Source organism: Anopheles maculipalpis, chromosome 3RL (genome assembly GCF_943734695.1).
Source record: "Anopheles maculipalpis chromosome 3RL, idAnoMacuDA_375_x, whole genome shotgun sequence".
Lineage (NCBI taxonomy): Eukaryota > Metazoa > Arthropoda > Insecta > Diptera > Culicidae > Anopheles > Anopheles maculipalpis.
Window position 1 is genome coordinate 4,907,698 of NC_064872.1, and position 20,140 is coordinate 4,927,837.

Consider the following 20,140-nt stretch of genomic DNA (forward strand, 5'->3'; position numbering starts at 1 on the left):
GTTAGGCTAATGAACAATCCCCAAGCCTATGATGCATTAGCATACACGATTGCTGATGAACCTAGACCGCATAATTATCGTTAACAAAATAGTACAATTGTTGTAGCGCGCGTGCATTCGTGAAGCCTAATGGAGGGCGCTCAATCTTCTCCAGGAGTGACTGGGCACGTGGAAAGTTGTAGTGGGAAAAATGGGAAAATGGAAACAAAGCCAACCATATAGATGCTTGCAGGGGAAATGCAGTATTGATGTGTAACACTAGAATGAAATCAAATGATTCGTTCCATTTCCGTCCGGGGTTTTCCAAGTTAGAGCTATTTTGTGTAAATTAATCCTGTTTCCTTGAGCGAAGCTATGATTCAACGATTGTGACCAACTAATTGAAGTTGTAAAACTATTATTTTAGGGCGGTTGGGTGATAAATCCGGGGACCGTTCCTCTGTAGTGAGGATTGGCTATCCAACTATCATCATTACTGAGCTAGAAATATTAATTCTAATCAAACAATACATGTAAAATACATGCATAAGAATATACAATTATTTGGAATAAAGAACTCACTTCCCTTGGTCATAACTTACCTTTCCCTTCAACTTTAACGTCAGGGGTGTTTCCTTTCACATGAGGTGGGATTTCCACGGCACATTACGAAAACTTAAACCAAACCATTTGCTTACGAACGCCTTCCAGCCACCAGATTTACTTACTGCACTCTACTTTTCCCACCTACCAGATATCATCTATCCGATGGTGTCGATGTGACTCCGATCCATCACGCAACCAAGTGCAATGAAAAGATCGAGAAGTTACGAACATGTGGCGCGGGTAGACGATTTGGGGTTTTCCCGAAACACTCACCCACTCTTCCCTTTCTCCAAGTCTCCAAGCCACCAACAACCTTCATCAAAAAGCCACCATTCTCGAAAAAAAAGAAACAAAACACGCCATTCGGAACACATACACACGGTACACGCACGTACTATGCTGCCACGGCATGGTACAATATTTATCCACCATTTGGGGTGACACCCGTACAAAAACAATCCCGAAGGCAGTTTATTTTCAGCACAGACTTAAACAGCAAAACAAAGAGAAGAAGCATTTTTTTTCAAACACGCACGACACCAGCAAGCCAGACAGGCGAACGAAGAATTGCAAAAGTTGTTTAACTTTAGGATGGGGGTTTTTCCCTGAGAGGGATGGAAACTACCAAACATGATGATACATGTTGATAACAATAAGTACTTCCATACTTACTCACACGTTCATAGAATCTGGATTTTTCCTAAGTGATCTAAACAAACGCACACGCATACGCACACGTAAAAACAAAAGTTCCATATTCCAAGTGTCAACGCTGTCAGTTGAAAGCGAAACGATAAGAGGAAGTCGGATTTAGCTTTTTCGGTTTCTGGCATGTTTTTCTTGTCCGCGAAGAGACTGTGAGAGGGCTCGGGGTGAGTTCAGAAAACACACACCCAACACTTCCGACAGCTTGAGACAATCAGATCGGGAAAAAGTGATTTATGCTGTTGCTGATGTCACTAAAAGGTTCAGGCCTAATGTCATTTTATCACGAGGGATGTGTGGTGTATGTGAGATGCTGTCATGACGACAATCGAGGCAAACCGAAGCTGGTGGATGAGAATGATCGTTTGCGTTTAATTCGATTGGTAATAAGATTTGTGCTTCAAAAGAGCGACGATATGGCATGTGACAATTAGGCTTGATTTGGATCGTGAACTTGAAGAATTGGGGATAATTGAGCACGATTCACGCGATAAACCGTTCTCAACCGTTAAAAAACAAACAAACACCCATTAATGACTCATCCGAGTCGCAAGACAAAGAATTGCTCCATTCACATGACCGTACCCAATCCAAATGCTTTCCACTCAATTGATTATGCCGCAGTGTGTATTAGTTCAGTGAGCTTACGTATTTCTCATACCGTCTCGCGAGTTCGAGATGTGGCCAAAGTGGCTCGGTTTCGCGACCTTCGCGACCTGGCTTCCTGGCGGCAGATGCGTAGAAGCGTAACCAGACCCATAAACCGTCTGTATTGGAGTTAGAGAGAGAGGAATGTGAGACCGAGGAAGGGCTGATTCTGCGAAAACCAAATAACTAGAGCGTGCATTATCCTTTTCCCATTGACGCCACTGATGATGATGACGATGGAATCGAAGTTGAACGGCTGACATTGATGCACGTGTTGCTAATGAGCGTCAACGCTGCAGCGTAACAATGCTTTTGATCCTAACGGAGCTTCTAACTGGCGGGAAGTTTATTTTGATGCGATTGTAGTATTGAAACGCATGCGGAGTGGCATTGTAGCGTTGTTGATTAATTAATTAGAGGATGTCGCATATATGGACTTCCTAGAATTCCATTTGATATTACGGTAAAACTGAAGCTGCGAGGCGGCTTTGAAAGTAGCGTTAACGATCGTTTTCAGATATGAATGTCGTCGGCTTTGCTATGTAGAGACGTTTCCCTAACAAAAAATCCAGATCTATCCATCACATTTTTCGGAGAATTGATCCAACTCTCGCTCCTTCTACCGTACCAATCCTGGTTAGCAGTAGAAAAATCAACTCAACATCAGAAACACGTGATGCATGGAAATTCTGGTGGGAAAATCCACCAACGCCACTGCCAACCAGAAACCAGTACGAAAGTGAACGAACTCTGGAGCTTTTATGCTGCAATATTGCATCTCCGCTCCATCCGGGCATTAAATACATTGCGGCCGCTATGCATTTCGTCAGCTGCTGGTACTGCAGGAACGCTGAACCAGTTTGCAGCCATCATGCGTTCACACCATGCTGTCGAGAACCAGTTAGTGACACATGCATCGGTATCGAAAGCGCCAGGGGGCTGGAACCATCCATCATACACGAGTCTAAGAATATACATCCATCATAATTTGGAAGAAATTGCGGCGCATTTTCGGATGATGCCTTAAAAAAAAGGCTCATCCGAGTTAAGAAGACACGGAAAGACACGATTTTTTGTTCTACGCATTTCTCGTTAGTGACGGTCAACCTTAAACCCCTTCTCGTACTGCAAGCTCGAGTCTCGGGTGAGGTCTCCGCGTGACATTAGTCTGTTTAGGGACTCGCCCGTCCGCTCTCGTCCGGTTTGCAGCAGCGCGAGGGTCTACCCTTAAACGAAACGTGCCCAACATAGAGTGACTCGAATGTTTATGGTGCTCTGTGCACAGTGAGCAAAGGGGGTTGTCCGATCGTAAAGAGGAGAGGGGATGCCAGGTAATGCCGTTGCTGTTGTAGTTGTTGTTGTTGCTGGTGATCGTGGTGGTGGTGGTGGAACGTATAAAAACAAAGGCACGGTCCGGCGGTAGCGTTTAGTAGTGACCGATAGAGAGTTGCGTACGGAGGTACCGTGTCCATTTTCTGCCATTTTCCATCGATTCGTAAACGAAAGTGAAAACTAGCCGCCAAAGGTTGAGCCCAGGTGAGAGCGAAAGCGATCAATTGCGTGCAGTGTCCCGTGTATATGTGTGTGTGTGTGCGTGCGTATCGATACGTCTGAATTTTACCGATGGATAGGCTCATTTTCTATTGAGCAATGGGGGAAAGACATTTCCAAGGAGAGATGTCGGTGATATAATATTGCATTTAAAAGCGTACATTTCATAATCCATAACTGCTGACCCGCCCCCCCCCCCCCTCCCCCCACCCCTGTGTGCAACTTATGCACGTGTCGCATTGAAAACAGCCAGCTTCATACACACGATCTCGATTCGGACCATCCGGTACGGTTGGCGTATTGAAATGAAGTGAACGCACATGTTGTGGTTTGCTGTTGTGGTTTGTAGTTTGGCGAGCCTACCCAAGGGTAAAGCTTTTTGTGGCGATCGATGTCGCCCGGGTGCGCAAAATGTAGACCACGACCGACCGGGTCCGCTTATGTAATTACTGCCGTGGTCAGGTCCGACGGTTCTGCGCAACAGTGCCAAACCGCCGCAGAGTATCAAACTCCAAAATTGGCCCATAATTGAGAGGCGCTGGCTGAGGGTGGCTTGAAGTGGCGCGTTTTCTTGCCGGTGCTGGACATTGCAAAAGTGATACCGAAATGTTGCACACAAGCACACGATCTACACGATCGCGAGGTGGCATCGAAATGATCGTTGTGCGCTCTGCCGGTAGCATGTAATTGGGGGGGATTGTATATTGCCGACAGCTACGATGTTTTTCGATCCACAGCCTACTTATCCCACGAGACGGTTCAGTAGTGTCCATGTGGATTTAGACAACCCACTGCAGTACTTGAGAGTCTAATTAAAAATGTACACATGCAATATGTGGCTTATATTTAAAGGTCCTCCCACCTGCAGGTCGTCTGGACGCTTAATGTTGTAGGAAGGTAATCAAGAAATTAGTTTTGTAACACACATACGACGCACATGGCCGTCTGTCGACCGGTTGGGATTTTAATTATTATGACACTTTATCCATCTCGGTCTCCCAGCGTGCCCAAAGTCACCAATGTTGCGTGATGGACCTGTTTGGCAGCAGTAGGAAGCGAAAAATGAATAATTGCGCCCTCACGCTGGGTGTCGTGGAAGTGGGCATAGCAGCCAAAAGTAAGACATAATAATGTTGGCCAAGTTCATGTCATGGTCAGCTGAAGCCAGGGTCCGGGTCGGCGATGTATCACTGTCGCTTGTTTTTTTTTTTTTTTGGCGATGACACACCTTTCTTCACCATTTCACACACTCCGACGTGTGAAGTAACACATACAATCGGTAACTTTTGTTGCGTGCGCAAAAGACGTTAATTTGTTGGTTTTTATTGGTGACTGTCTCAACACTAGGGTGCATCTGAGCGCTTGCAATATTTCTGTTATTTTTATAGCATCTGTTTTTGTGCTGCATGACGCAAAGAACTCGCGCAAACATAGCCTTTTTGTAACCTTTTGACGGGCTTACGCGGTGTATTGATTATTCGAAATTATTGACACCAACACTCGGGGGTAGTATTTGCTCAGAATCATACGAAGAAGACGGTGTTATGCCGAAGCTGAAACACCTTTATGACGCGAATGAGTTTCTCTACCCGAGCCCTTGAAGTGGTCTTTGCACGTGCGAAGAGGGAGGGGTAGGTAGGCCAAGGCGGCGAGGTAATGGGAACTGCAATTAGCATATACGAATCATTAGACTTCCAAAGGTTTCGCTTGGGTGATTGAAGTCGAGATTTAATTCTTAGGGTTAGAGTCCAGGGTACTGAAACGCTCGTCTGAAGGCTGTTAATCGTTTTGGGTGAATTTTTTTTTTTTGAAAGCCAACATTTTAATCGTTTATTAAGTTACATTTATGCTGAATGGAGCGAAATGTAGCATTCACACACAGATACAAATCTTCAAAGAGTTACTCCTCTTTGGTTCTCGCTCTTTCTCGGAATCAATTTGAATCCATTTTGTTGCGTCTCGGTTAAACGAAGAAGCCTCCATTGCCGAAGTTTTGCGAAGTGCGCGTCAATTTTCTTCAATTCCACAAACGATTAGACTTTATTCGGTTGGAAAATTGGGATAGTGGAAAAAAAAACAAACAACAAAATGGTCCCCAGGACCTTACCATGCGGGTTTTAGCGCGTACGATGTATCACGTGGAGCTAGAAGTTATTCCTGTAAACCGCGAAATTGAATTTGTATCCTTTTTGCGTGGAAGTTCGTGTTGTGAAAATTTCTTTTTTAAATTGCTCCTTTCTTGCATCGTAAGAGCGGATTCTTTGAAGAGCTTTTTATTTAAAAAAATCAAAATATTACTTTAATATATCAATTTTATGGATGGAAATGGATGTTTCTTGAACGCACCAAAGGCATGCTGTCGCCTAGAACACCAATTTATCATGTTTACGATGACCTGACGAAACATTTGCCACATTTGCAGACGACACAAACAGAAACCGTCAACACCGAGCTGTTGTAACCGAGGGTTGGGGTCGATGTAAATTTGGGTAATTTGTCGGATTTACATTAATTACCGGTGCCACTGGAGAGGAAAATCGTTTTCCTCGGCGTGCGCTCGTGCTCGCGCTTTCACGGTTGAAGAAAAGGACGATAATTTGATTTGGCGAAAAACGCGAACGTAACGTGACCATGTTTCCGTGGTGGCAATTCTCCTTCCGCTTGGTGAAATTCCGCCTGGTCCCCCTAACTCCGGTGTTGAGGGTTTTTCGGTATGCTAATGCAATAATGGTCCAATGCTTTGCGTTATCATAGATAGCTAGCTAGCAGTAGCATCTGTAACAGATTAAATTGAATCAGACGACGACGACGGCGATGACAACGGAGACGATGCCGGAGAAGATTCTTTAATGATCTCGCCTAATCTCGTTAGGAGAATTATTTGGCAAAAGTATCATTTTTTTTTTTTTTTTTATTTATAGAGGCTTTGAGTCTTAGAGACTTCATTCGCCTCTCTACTGTAAAAAAAAACTGATTTAATCAAATACAAAACTATTGCATATGTGGCTTAAATATTATGGAAAACTATTGCGATTGTGGCGTATGGTATTGGATAAGTTACAACTATTGCTTAAATTTCTTTGTATAAATTACTGATGCGTAAAAATCTAATAAGGCGGTTCTGCTGAAGTTTGTCGGGTGAAAGGATTGTCGTGAGATCAGTTTCTAGTTGGCAGGTGGCTCGGTGTGTCGTGTATCCATGGCAATCGGTGAGGATGTGGCGGACGGAAAAGTATCATTCGTTCCGCTTTTTTGCATAAAGTGTCATAAATAATAATGCTGTTATTGAGGGCTTTGCCAGCATTCGGTAGTATAAAAAGACACACAAAAAATGGTGCATTCTTTCACAAATTCGAAGACATTAAATTGATGCTTAAGATGCGAACCCAAGTTCGATTGGTATGTACCAATATGAGCCGAATTTTACAAGTACATATTGTTGAGAGAGCTCACCGTCGAGAGGTCGTTTCACCAAACTTCCCATGTCTGTCTCAAGCTGAACTTGAACCGAATCGGCCAGGTCGAATAATTGGTATTTGGCGAATGGAATTGTATCCTTCAACGATTCGCCTCGTTTCGCTCTGTTCAACCGACCGTAAACTCTTCCCTGTCCTTCCCTGCGTGGGACAGAAGCTTGCTCACAGCATACTCGCCCTAGCTTAGCAGTGCCGGCGTGATTGGAATGATGATGAGCGATAATTTTTTATGGCGCATGGAATTTGAACGCATTGCGTTGTAATCGTTGCAAGTAAGCACGATAGCGGTTGATGATAGCGGGGGATTAGTGTGAGTTGTGTTATTGTTGTATCGATCGCCGAGTTTTACGACTACAATGTTGGCAAGTTTGGTTAGGTTGTGGGGTGGATTTTGCAATTAAAATGGTGACAGTTGTGAAAAATAAAGCATGGAGTTGAGTCAACACAAAGAAGGCTTCAAGAGGATTTTTTCTCCCATGTATTGAGTGTTCATTTAAATACCTTTTCTCGCAATTCAATCAATGTCTGTCTCTAAGAGGAATAATTTAAAATGTAAATTCAATTTCCCCATTGACAAGTGTTAACAAATGCTCTTTATTGTTTCCATTTCCCGGCAGGCAGAAAACGGTGAACAAAGAAGCACACCAACAGTAAACCAACTAGTAAACAAAACCACAGCACAGCACAAAATGAAGCACCTGACGATGGTTGCCCTTTTGGCGATGGTGGTGGTAATGGCCAGCGCCCAAAAGTACACCGACAAGTTCGACAACATCGATGTTGACCGGGTACTGTCCAATGATCGAATTCTCAACAATTACCTCAAGTGTCTGCTAGACAAGGGACCGTGCACCCAGGAGGGCCGTGAACTGAAGAGTAAGTAGCAGCTTTGTAGTTTGGGGTGGAACTATTTTTGACTCTTTAACATTGGAAGTTTACATTAAAATTGAGCTAGAAGACATAACATAATTTCTGGATTGCTGTTCATGATGAAGGGGATGCTTTTACAGAATGCAAAGAAAAAGAAAAGTACAAAACAATTCTTGAAAGTAACTAATCTTTTTTGTTGCCAATGCAAGCGAAACGAAGCTTAGCGAAGTCTTAAAGAAAGAGTCATTTGCCACCATGTGAAGTGCATCAGACCCAACATGCACTCGGCTGAACTGAATGCTAATGCAACGCTAATTTCCCCTCCATTTTCCACAGAAACGCTCCCCGATGCGCTGAAAACCAACTGCGAGAAGTGTAGCGAGAAGCAGAGAACTAGCTCCCGCAAGGTAATCGCCCATCTCGAGGACCGTAAGCCACAGGAATGGAAGAAACTGCTCGACAAGTATGACCCGGAAGGTATCTACAAGAGCAAGTACGAGAAACTCAACAAGCGATCCTAGAGAGAATGCGGGAATCTAACATCCAACATCCAGAGTGGTTCATCTTGAGTAACGTTGAGGGACTTGTATAGCAGAAGGATTTTAGTGAGGACTTTTTGAAGAATGTGATATAATTATGTGCAGAATATGGTGCACCTGCGGACAAGGTTTGATACAACGTGGAGGAAGGTGAAGAATGCATTTTTGTTTGGAGTTTGATTTTTTATACTCATCTTGAACACACAAACAGTGTTCCTCACGGCTAGAGGAAGTTGATGCGGGCGTAGCAGATGATAGGCAGGCGAAGTTGTAAAGAGCCATAATTTATTTGATTTTCTATCCAAGAATTGATAATAAAACAAACCAACCCCCCCTTAGAATAACAAACATGAGTATGTGTGTGTGTAAATTGTTCAGAGCGAGAATTTCCGAGAGCGTCACGGCGTGATGGCGATTCTTAGAAAATCCATCTCCCTCCTCCCTTCTACCATCTCCCTTCTAACATTCGCTATGGAGTAGGGTAGGGTTTATTATTCCGAATTGACAGGAACGGCAATTCAATTTCCGGTACGTTTTGCAGTGCAGTGTGCATCCGACAAGTTCCAGAAAATTACGCAAATTCACCACACTGCTGCAGCTACTGCGGGACTCGGCACGGCATGGAGCATAATCGTGTCTATTCCAAGTGTGTAAACATAGTCCATGAATAAATGCATCCTCAGAGGGTGGCAGGTGGACGAAGTGTATGCAATGCGAACTACATGCAGCATGTTTTTTCAGCTCCAGTTTTCCCAACGCCCCAACGTGGGCAGGATGGTTCTTTCTGTTCCGGAGCAGCACGGGATGTTTGTCGATGTCAGGCAGACGGCAGTTGGTTAGGCAAACGATGCGTTCTGGATGGCACAAAACACCCGACAAGCTCGACAAAGAAGAATGCTAACGTTGATCTGCTGTGTCCTTGCGGGTCTAGTGACAGGAGTAGCAACGGTAGCGACAAATCAGCACAACCTCTAAACAGGACATGCTAGTATCCTTATCGCTCCCGTACAATCTTAACTGCACGATAAAGAAGAGTGGGGTAAAAATGGAACCAAAACTTGTCTTGTTGTTTTGGTGGTGAAATAGCTACTACTTACAACCTATTTCATTTCTATTTAGTATGTTCCCAGGGAGTGTTGGATGTTGTTTACACATTCGGTGCTGCTTCTTTTGATTTGTTAAATGGGGGAGACGGTAAATAAATTTACCACACCGGAAAGGACCGGAGTGGCCAGTTGAATGGTTACTAAGAGGGTTTACAAACAGCGTGTTCTGGTGACAAGTTGTTCCAATTATGTTGGTATAAATCAGTTATATATGATTCTGGTTAAAAGTGTTTCGAAAAGTTTGCTCTAACTATGCCTATGGTTAGATTAGTTTTGAATTGCTTTAGTGATACAGAAAACCTTGTTCCCTTGCTCAGAGATGTTCCAACAAATTCTCAGCAATAAAATTTCCTTTAAATTGAGAAATAATTGAATTTAAATCACAGTCAATCTCACAAAAATTCAGATTAAAAGTTAAAAATCAATTCCATATGCCTACGCTAACTTCAAACTGACATCGAAGCGATCATCGCAGAAGCTTTCGAAGCTTTCAAAGATCATCTTTCACGCAGTAGGTTGACAGCTGCAACACTCGTTCGAGGTTGAGTTGGGTTGAGCGGGTGAGTGCCGCCTTTCTCACGAGATCACGCACCAAATCACCTCAAAAACAATTCCAGGAAGGGAGTATGAGCGACCTGAGTGTATAATGGCCAAGTGCAGGCACGTTATAAAACCAAGCTTCTACCGTTGGAACTCGGCCATTTCGTTTTCTCCGGTTCTGATCGGTGTGCAGTGATTGCGTAACCGGCATCTTCTCCCTGCTTGCTGTGTGTTTTTTGAGCGTGTGTGTGTTCGTCTACGTGAACCTGAAGGACATTTATTCGTCCAAGTAGGCTTCATGATGTGGTGGAAGAAGCTAGGCGTTGCCTTGCTGCTAGTGGTAGCCAGCAGCCAGTACGTGCAATCGCAACAGGCGAAGGTTCTGTGTTACTACGATGCAGCCAACTTCCTGATCGAAGGTAAGTCACGGTCAACGGACCGGTAGTGCCACAGGCGGGTGTGAAATTGAATACGGTGCGTGAAAGGTGATGTCATCCGGCAGATACTGTCGACCTAGACCGATTTATGGCCAAACGGGGACGAGCCTCGAATTGGTAATGTTTGTGTGTGATTGTTTTTTTTCTCACACAACGCTCTTTCCATTTTCAATTGTTTCAATCAGTCACGGAGCCGGTAGAGGGCAAGAGGGCATTACTGTTATAGTTGTGATTCGATTTGATGATAGGCCGGTTTGGAGGTTTCTTAACTTGTCTGGTACGATCAAGATAAGTAATGTGATCGGAGCGATCTTTCAATACTAGTGGAGTTAATTAAAGTTTGCTGCGGAAAGACGGAAGAAGAAACTACTTAAAATGTAAATAAGCTGTAAAGCGACATTAGCTTCACAAGGAAGTTTTGTTATGAATTTACTTTAACTACAAACGTAATTCAAATTAATGCAGATTGCTCTATAGCATATAATTGAGCTGCATCTTTTTAACGATCTACCAATTTTGTCTGGCAAGCTGTAGTTTCGTTTTTCGTGTTTGCGAGTCACACTAGTTTTAATAGTACCGAGAATAGCTATCTGGTAAGGGAAATTTGAATACTAAAACAACACTTACGTCGCTGTGTGGTTGGCACGAGCTGGAACCACATTATTTATTCTTCTCAAAGCTGATTGTTTGGCTTGAGGCAAGCAATTATCACCTTAACAAGCGGCACATAGTCAACGGAGTCCCGATTCAACGAAGCTTGACCAATGCTAGAACATTCTGATACGCATCTATAACACCACCACACACAGAGCATTGTAAACAAAACAGAAATCAAGCAGAAATCACCACAAAATTACGTAACTACCACAAAAACTCATTTGGTCAGCATTTGTCGTTGGTCTAGGTTGATTGGGTAAGAAACATCATGTGGAAAAAAAACTTGGGGGGATTTTTGTGGCTATGTACTTCATTCGTTATCGGCCACTCAGCGAGGCTCAGTTGGGTAATGCACCGTTGCGAAGAAAACTTTCGCCATTGATTATCACTTTTGGACAGAGTGAAGATTCTCTCCCCGTGGAGTGTAGACGATAACCTTTTACCGGGTGTGTGGATTAGTTTGAACTGGTTGCCCCGAAAAGATCACGAGGCACATGCCGATAAGGACACACTTATGGGGCAGCTGTGTAGTCTCAAACGAATTGTACATCTCTTAATGTTGACACATTTCTGATCGTTACTCTTGTATGTTTTTTTCTGTTTTGTTTGTTTTCGTAACAGGATTGGGAAAAGTATCGCTCGCTGACATTGATACCGCTCTGCCGTTCTGTACTCATCTCGTGTACGGTTATGCCGGAATCGATGTCGAAACCAACAAAGCGGTTAGCCGTCAACCGAACCTAGATTTGGACACGGGCAAGGGTAACTACCGTACGGTGACGCAGCTGAAGAGCAAATATCCTTCACTGAAGGTACTGCTCGGACTCGGCGGTTACAAGTTCTCCGAGCCTTCGATCAAGTACCTTACGCTGCTTGAGTCGGGCGCGGCCCGCATTACCTTCATCAACTCCGTGTACTCGTTGCTGAAGACGTACGGGTTCGATGGGGTTGATCTGGAATGGCAGTTCCCGGTGAACAAACCGAAGAAGGTTCGCTCGACGCTCGGTGGTGTGTGGCATGGATTCAAGAAAGTTTTCAGCGGTGACAGCGTACTGGATGAGAAGGCCGACGAACATCGGGAAGAGTTTACGGCGCTGCTGCGTGAGCTGAAGAACGCGTTCCGATCGGATGGATATCTGCTGGGTATTACTGTGCTGCCGCACGTCAACTCGTCGATCTTCATGGACATTCCGGCCATTGTTAACTATCTGGACTTTGTAAACATTGCTGCGTACGATCAGCAAACTCCACTGCGCAACAAGAAAGAAGCGGATCATGCCGCACCTCTGTATGAGCTAACCGATCGTGTTCCTGGCAACAATGTGGATGGACAGGTCCGTCAGTGGTAAGTAGCTTGCTTTTTTTCTTCTTAAAAAACTCTTAGACCTTAGATTTGGTATTACATGAATTTTGTTACCTTGTTTTTGCAAGGCTCCAGAACAATTGCCCACCAGCAAAGGTGATCGTTACCATCCCCACGTTCGGTCGTGGCTGGAAGATGACCGGCGATTCGGGTATTACTGGCGTTCCACCACTACCCGCCGATGGTCCCTCCAACCCGGGCGCCCAGACCCAAACTGAAGGCTTCTACAGCTGGGCTGAAGTATGTGCCATGCTACCAAACCCAAGCAATACCGCTCTGAAGGGTGCCGAGGCTCCACTGCGCAAGGTTGGCGATCCTACCAAGCGTTTTGGATCGTACGCGTTCCGTCTACCGGATAGCAACGGTGAGCACGGTGTATGGGTATCGTACGAGGATCCCGACACGGCCGGAAACAAGGCCGGATACGTGAAGGCCAAGAATCTGGGTGGCATCGCTATCAACGATCTGTCGTACGATGATTTCCGTGGTAGCTGTGCTGGTGAAAAGTTCCCGATTCTGCGTGCGGCCAAGTACCGGCTGTAGAGTGGGACTGATGAGTTGATTCAGGCAATCGACGCTTTCGTTGTGGAGTACGTTGAGTTTTAGAGGATAATGAATAATTTTGAATAAAACATTAAAAAAATGAATGAATGTAGGAGATGGCTTATCACTTTGTTTACACTGTAAGTGTTCTGGTATAATGAATCACTTTGAGTAAATTATGTGCAATAGCACAATCAGTAACACTATCACCGATTTTACTTAATTCATTATGATCGTCAGCTGTACAATTCGTGGAAGCCTTCGTCACTTCATCCACGAGCAAAACAATTTCGTTAGGCCTGCGAAACCAATTGATCTACCCTGAAGACGGGCGAAGTAAACAACCGGCATTATCATTGCTGCTAGTCTTTGCTAACAAGAGAAGAGAAGAACACATCATCAACAACAAAACATCATCAACCAGCGCTAGAAGCGGTGTCAAAATAAACGAACGAACCGTGTTTATTGTCCCGTCAAAAGAAGACCAACCAGAATCAAGCCAAGTTCGACACCAGCGATCGAGATTTATCTTATGATGGGATCTTGTCAAGACGGGTTATAACACTATAAATCATCCTAAGGTCGAACTAGTTTCGAGCCGGGGTCATCATAGAGCGACGAGAAATAATAAAAAAACGCACATAAATCATCACAAAACAAATGAAATTAGACAAATCCAGTTTTTAAAAACCGGTCCGGCAAATTGAATCGACTGAAGCGGTGCGGAAGAGTAAGTGGACTCTCTGGAACTCTCGATGTTGTGTGCATCTGTGTCTTTACGTTTTTCTTTCTATTCTTCTTCACGTTCATCTCAGTCAGTGAGTGATCGAGTGAGAGTGATGTGATCACTCATCGAGAGTGTTTTAGGGACGATTGGGACACACACAAACACCCGTACGTGTCCACGCAGCATCCCGCCAGACGTTATAAGAGCTGATCTGAACCTCACCATTCGTATCAGTTTTGTGTCCGAAGTCGTCGTGGAAGCTGCTAGAAAGATCGATCCGTGTGTCCGTGTGCTGGAAGTAGCGAGATAAATATGTGGTCGGTGAGGTTAGGCGTCCTGGCGCTGGTACTGGGACTGTTTGGAGTATCCGGCATACAGGCACAAAATGCCACAACAGGACCGAAGGTGCTTTGCTACTACAATGGCAACCACTCGCTGGCAGAAGGTTAGTAATGGAATGCTTGTGCCTTTCGCTGTGATTAATTAATGCCACTTACGGTGTTTCTTGGTACGTGTTTAAGTGGCCCTGATAAGGCAAAGCACTTCCAAGCGTTAGAATACAGCGTTTGGGATGATTAAGAATGTACTGCGAATGTACGAGCGCGATCATTTGCTTCATTGGCATTGGTAAATTAATCACTTGATCGCTTGTCTTATCCCGTCTCGATCGTCTCTCTGCTGTGACCTACAGAGATTCTCATGCTTTCTCTTTCTCACCACCATGCGCTCCAGGTCTAGGCAAAGTGACCGTGTCCGATATTGAACTAGCGTTACCGTTCTGTACGCATCTTATCTACGGTTATGCCCGGGTGAACCCTGAAACGTACCGATTGTCTGCGCTGAACGATGATCTTGATCTGGACTCGGGAAAGAGTCATTATCGCGCAGTAACAACCCTGAAAAAGCGTTACCCCGGTTTGAAGGTGTTCCTGAGCGTCGGTAACTATTACGATGTGGGCGAAGAGAAGCCGTTTGAGAAGTATCTGACGCTGCTAGAGTCGGGTGGATCGCGTACGGCGTTCGTGAACAGTGCATACTCGCTGCTGAAGACGTACGACTTCGATGGGCTCGATCTGGCTTGGCAGTTCCCGCAGACGAAACCGAAACGAATCCGCGGATTTACCGGTAAACTGTGGCATGGATTTAAAAAGCTGTTCACCGGTGATAGCATCCTGGATCCGAAGGCCGATGAGCATCGGGAGGAGTTTACGGCGTTGGTTCGCGATCTGAAGAATGCGTTCGCTCACGATAAGTTCCAGATTGGGTACACCCAGCTTCCCCATGTGAATCAGACCATTTTCCTGGACATTCCGCTGTTGAAGGATAGCGTTGACTATGTGAACATTGCGGCGTACGATCAGCAAACGCCGGAGCGCAATCCGAAGGAGGGAGACTATACGGCACCGATCTACGAACTGAGCGAGCGCGTCCGGGGTAACAATGTGGACGATAAGGTTAAGGCCTGGCATTCGCTGGGTACCTCGCTGGACAAGATTATCGTCGGTATTGCAACCTACGGGCGTGGATGGAAGCTTTCGGGTGATTCGGGTATAACGGGTGTTCCACCTATTCCCGCCGATGGTCCATCACCGCCGGGGCCGTACACCAACATTCCCGGTTTCTATAGCTTTGGTGAGGTGTGTGCTAAACTGCCAAACCCGGGCAATGCTAATCTGAAGGGTGCTGAGTATCCCTTGCGCAGAATCAATGATCCAACGAAACGGTTCGGTCCATATGCGTTCCGTATACCGGATGAGAACGATGAGCATGGTATTTGGCTGTCGTATGAGGACCCGGAGAGTGCCGGTAATAAGGCGGCTTACGTGAAGGCGAAAGGATTGGGCGGTATTTCGATCAACGATTTGGGATTGGATGATTTCCGTGGCACGTGCTCAGGCGATAAGTTCCCGATACTGCGTGCGGCCAAGTATCGGCTGTGAGCAGACATGAGGAGAGGATTGAAACACTAGCTCGTAGTGCCAGCCGTGTTTAGCTTTAAGCAACATTATGTGACAGATTTCCATCGCCAATACATGACAAAGTCAAGAGACGGCTTGTTTTATACGTAACAATAAAAAAAGAAGGTTTAAAATAATATTGATCAGTGAGAGCTGGGTGTAACCCAAGCAGAACCAATGTTTTATGATGTTTTTCTCTTGAGATTGAGCTTGCAACTTCTTTATCGGAAGGTCAGAAAAATAGTTCCGAGCAGAAGAATAGAAATAATTGCACCCTTGCGCTTCTGGGACCAGTAATGTGCCTTATGGGTTGCGTTAGGCAAAACAAAAACAGAATAATGTTTGGTTTACACGCTCAAGAGGAACCACCAGTTCAAGCTTGACTTGATGCTGTGAATTTTCCGTAACTCCTAAAACGGAAATGATTGCTTGCTTGTCTTTCAAGAGCATTTTGAAAATCAAGTTCTGTCCCTAAAAAAAGGACCCGCTGTTCAAAACCACCAACCCAAGCCATCAGACAACTCAAACAGCAGGAAGGATGTCTTCTGGTTACTTTAGCATGGCTCTGCGGAAAATGTTTTCCGGAATGCAATCGCTACTCGGCGCAACTTTACAAATGCATGTTGATTTTGTCTGCGGATGCAATCGGAAGTGAATTTCTTGTTGAACTAGTACTTGCTGCGAAACGAAACGAGATCGTTCTGTGTTTGGACGGAGAAGCACTAGAGTTACGATTCAGGTCCTTTATTTGGATTGTGATTTTTCTCTTCATTTTTGTTTTCTCAGCATAACAGCAGTAGTAAATGTCAGGTGCAGATGTAGTCGTGGGTTTGCTGTAGGTTTCATTGTATATGACGATGGCAGTGGGCCTCACAAACAACACTTGTAACGGAGCGCGAACGGCATGTTTGCCCAGCGCGAATGAATGATGTAGTAGGGAGTGTTTTGCTCACTGTTTCGGTCATGTTTGCAAGCGAACCAGTAAAATGAACACCCTCAACATCCGACTGAGGACACAACAAAACAACCTGCCGGCCTGCCGTTGAAAGGTTTTCTGTTGGTGCAGCAGCAGCAGCAGCTTTGTTGTGCCTAGTCGCTTGCTGGCAAGTATATTTAGTGCTCAGAATCACACGCTCACGTCTCGAAACAAGCGTTCAATCGGTGTGTTGCTAGCAGCAAAACACACACACACACACATTTAAGGACAACATTTCCGTAGGGTTCGTCAGATTGCAAGAGTGGATTGCAAAGCGAGTGCGTTTTACAAAAGCAGTGGACAAACTAAACGGGCTGTGAACTCTTGAAATGGCAGGTGGTAAGTGGTGAAGTTACACATTGTTGGAGCAAAGTTTTGTGATTTTGCGTGAAGGTTGTATCAAAAGGGATTTTTTTTTCAATTTTTGAAGTGTAGCTAATATTTGTGAGAGTGAATCTGAGTGTTCTGGAGTATTTGCTGCAGTAAGATAGCTTCTTTAAAACTGAACCAAATTGTAATAAAAGACACACTATTTTTCCCCTCGAGATGAATGTCTGTTTTGCTAAGGACTGTATTTCATAAGCAACAACAAATAAATTCCCATGAAACCGACATTGTGCCGACCGGCATAATGTGATTTTTATTTGACAAAACAATTTTGCTAACGAAGAAACAGACAGAACGGGCTTCCTACTGTACATCCTTGTAAAGTAAACGTTCCAACTTGACGTCCAATTCAATTCGTTCGATTGATCGATCGAGCAGGAAAGACGCTTACAGAACGTGACGAGAGAAGCATTTGATTGTAGCTTCTGGTTGTCTCTGCGAAGAGCTTTTCATGCTTCGTTTAGAAATGTGCGTTGGAATTTAATCCAATTTCAAGTTGTTTAACAAAATTTTCAAAAACTTTTGTTACTCCAGGGAGTTGGATAAATTCATTGAACTACTATCTGTCTTTCACTTCGGAACAAATCACCATTAAAGCTCCAACAAAGAATTTATTATGTTGTGAGCTTCTATTGTCTGCAAACCCTCATTCGTGACCTCATTAAATTGTGGCCGCACCTTAAGCATGCATGCATAAATGATTCTTCCAATTAATATTCAAAGTGCCTCATTCGGTGCGTGATGCATGATGGACGCTCTATTGTTTATTCATCATATAGAACCACATGCTGCAATAATATGAACAAATAACGAATTTCCATACTAGGCTGTTTTATGTGCTTAATTTTTATTCGTCCATTTTTCCCAATCCTCAGTTGTAAGAGAAAGAGAAACTGTGCTTAATTAATGTTAATTTTATGCTCCGATGTACGTGCCGTTCCAGGAACTGCATCAACAAAATAGCAGTTGGAAGGTACACCTTGAATAAATGGTCCCTCCCGATCGGGTAGACAGGCAAACACATTCAAAATAGCATCCCAAGTTACCCCCCAACAGGACGCTGCATAGAAAATCATTCTCTTTGGCAATTGTTTTTTCTCTTCTCCTTTACCATTTAAGCTATGAAAATAAATAATGAGGGCGATAAAGAAAAAAATCCATACCCGTAAACAAACTACCGGCTCCGGTCGCAATCGCTGAAGCCCAGCGCCAGAGTCATTAGTGAACAATTTAGCTGTACCGAGTACCTCGAAGTCCCGGGTCCCGCGAAAACAAATGAGAAAAGATTAGTACAATTAGTTTTTTTCCCTGCAGCGAAACGGAAAACCCACCACACAAAGTATATCGTGCAAAAGGATATGGAATGGAGGGGAAAAAATGGAAGGTCAGCAGCATCTTACAACGAACGAACCTTCGTACGGTTGATGGTGCTGATGATGATGATGGGTAGAAAAGTAATTGAAGAAATTTTAATTGCCTTCCTTTATACCGGGGATTATGAGCTGGCCGGGTCCGAACGTGTACTTCCATGTGTATGGAGGCGCCTGGTGAATATTTGTTTCATCCCACAAGGCGCATCTCGGTGGAGACACCTGGTAGAGTAAGGGGGAAAGAATGAAATGTCCAACGCCAAACAGTTAAGCAGTTGAGCTGTTTAATTAATCGTGATTAATGAAGTTGAAAATATTCCCTCTAAAGATCATAAGCCAAAACATCACGACCGGTGTAGCGTAAGTGAGCTTGCACACTAGAGTCATCGCTGAAGTCCTTACAGAGTGCCAAGGAAATCCAATTAAAAGCCTAGCGACGGTGAGCGTTTCATGTTTCTTTTTTGAACCTGGAACATCCCAAGAAGGAGAGAAAAAACGGTGACAGGTGACTCTTAGGATCTTGGGAAGGTGGCCATTATTTTCAACAGCCTTTTGCTTTACGGTACAGAGTAGCTGAAGGTGTGAAGTTTTTTTTTATAGCAGCACTTTAATAGCTATTGATTCTAGGCAGAGAGAGCTTTTAAGAGCTTCGTTAACGAGTAACCGGGTCGCTATACCAACGCACTTCGTTAGGTATGCCGGTGTGAAGAACGATAAATTAATAGGTGTAATTGAAAAGCTTCTAGGAGATGTTGATGATGCTATAAAAATATAATTATAATATACAGAGCCAAAAGCGAAATTAGTAAAAGTATTAGTAAGTAGTGAACAGGGAATGTATGTATCGATGTATCCATTCAAGTTTTCTATTCGCAACACCGGAAAGTGAAGAGAAATGCTTGAAGGTTCATTATCGCTACACCATGCTTTGTAGAAATTTGGGCGAAACACTGCTGCGCTACGCATTGCCTTCAGCTACACTTGCACAGAGCATGTTGATCGTTCTCATTAAGTTGCCATTTCGGTTTGCTGGCAGCTCCTTGACAGACGGTACCAATCACTTGCTACTTCGCATCCAGGACAGTGCTTCTGTCTATTTGTTCTGCCTCTTCTTTACCGACACACCGTCCACGCACCACGTGCTCTTCCGCCTATTTGTGGGCAGGACGGTTTGGGCCATCTCGTATCGAGCGTCACTTAGTGTAAATAGAAGCACGAAAAGGTTCTAGCCAAGTAGCCCTAAAGGGAATTTTAGACGAGCAGCAGTCTACCATATATTGATTAAATATGCATCACTGTCAATATGTTTGTATTTGCACGATGAGAAGGAACAGAAGGACACAGTACTGGCCCTAGGACATTACAGTGCAGTACAAGTGCTAGGCTGACACCTTCAATAACTATGTAAACGCCCTATGTTGCTTTGGTCGATGGTAAGTTTGGTTGTTGCTGGGCGCTTGAGTGTACATCCCTCCATCTTTATATGTATGTGTGTGTGTTTTCCAGCCCTGGTGAATGGGTTTCAACCACAAGAAGCTCCTCGAAAAGGGCTAAACTTTATCGTACACCATTCATATCTCGGTGCTGGTTCTTGGATACCTTTCGACGCTTGAAGTATTCTTTATTAGCAACACTTGAAACTTGAGCACTGAACAGGAAAGGACAAGTGGAGCACAGGGCCACAGGGGGGTTTTGTGGCCAC

The 20,140-nt window shown here is 44.3% G+C and overlaps 4 protein-coding genes across 4 annotated transcripts in view; all 4 read left to right on the forward strand.

Moving 5' to 3' along the window:
• LOC126565616 (ejaculatory bulb-specific protein 3-like) overlaps positions 1-20,140 on the forward strand; it is a 142,033-nt gene that overhangs the window by 53,307 nt on the left and 68,586 nt on the right. The window lies entirely within an intron of this gene.
• On the forward strand, positions 7,637-8,361 carry LOC126565626 (ejaculatory bulb-specific protein 3-like). The gene is made up of 2 exons (XM_050222823.1): positions 7,637-7,841; positions 8,172-8,361. Exons 1-2 carry the CDS (start codon positions 7,655-7,657, stop codon positions 8,354-8,356), a joined length of 372 nt encoding a protein of 123 aa, XP_050078780.1. The 5' UTR covers positions 7,637-7,654; the 3' UTR covers positions 8,357-8,361.
• On the forward strand, positions 10,306-13,061 carry LOC126565873 (chitinase-like protein Idgf4). Its single transcript, XM_050223082.1, has 3 exons — positions 10,306-10,439; positions 11,736-12,459; positions 12,546-13,061. The coding sequence occupies exons 1-3, from the start codon at positions 10,319-10,321 to the stop codon at positions 13,018-13,020; spliced, it is 1,320 nt and encodes a 439-aa protein (XP_050079039.1). The 5' UTR covers positions 10,306-10,318; the 3' UTR covers positions 13,021-13,061.
• On the forward strand, positions 13,981-15,687 carry LOC126564690 (chitinase-like protein Idgf4). Its single transcript, XM_050221779.1, has 2 exons — positions 13,981-14,192; positions 14,480-15,687. The coding sequence occupies exons 1-2, from the start codon at positions 14,060-14,062 to the stop codon at positions 15,685-15,687; spliced, it is 1,341 nt and encodes a 446-aa protein (XP_050077736.1). The 5' UTR covers positions 13,981-14,059.

Coding starts and splice junctions, on each gene's coding strand:
- LOC126564690 (XM_050221779.1), top strand. CDS start 14,060: ATGTGGTCGGTGAGGTTAGGCGTCCTGGCGCTGGTACTGGGACTGTTT. Junction 14,193..14,479: donor CAACCACTCGCTGGCAGAAG/GTTAGTAATGGA, acceptor CATGCGCTCCAG/GTCTAGGCAAAGTGACCGTG.
- LOC126565873 (XM_050223082.1), top strand. CDS start 10,319: ATGATGTGGTGGAAGAAGCTAGGCGTTGCCTTGCTGCTAGTGGTAGCC. Junction 10,440..11,735: donor AGCCAACTTCCTGATCGAAG/GTAAGTCACGGT, acceptor TTTTCGTAACAG/GATTGGGAAAAGTATCGCTC. Junction 12,460..12,545: donor GATGGACAGGTCCGTCAGTG/GTAAGTAGCTTG, acceptor TGTTTTTGCAAG/GCTCCAGAACAATTGCCCAC.
- LOC126565626 (XM_050222823.1), top strand. CDS start 7,655: ATGAAGCACCTGACGATGGTTGCCCTTTTGGCGATGGTGGTGGTAATG. Junction 7,842..8,171: donor GGAGGGCCGTGAACTGAAGA/GTAAGTAGCAGC, acceptor CATTTTCCACAG/AAACGCTCCCCGATGCGCTG.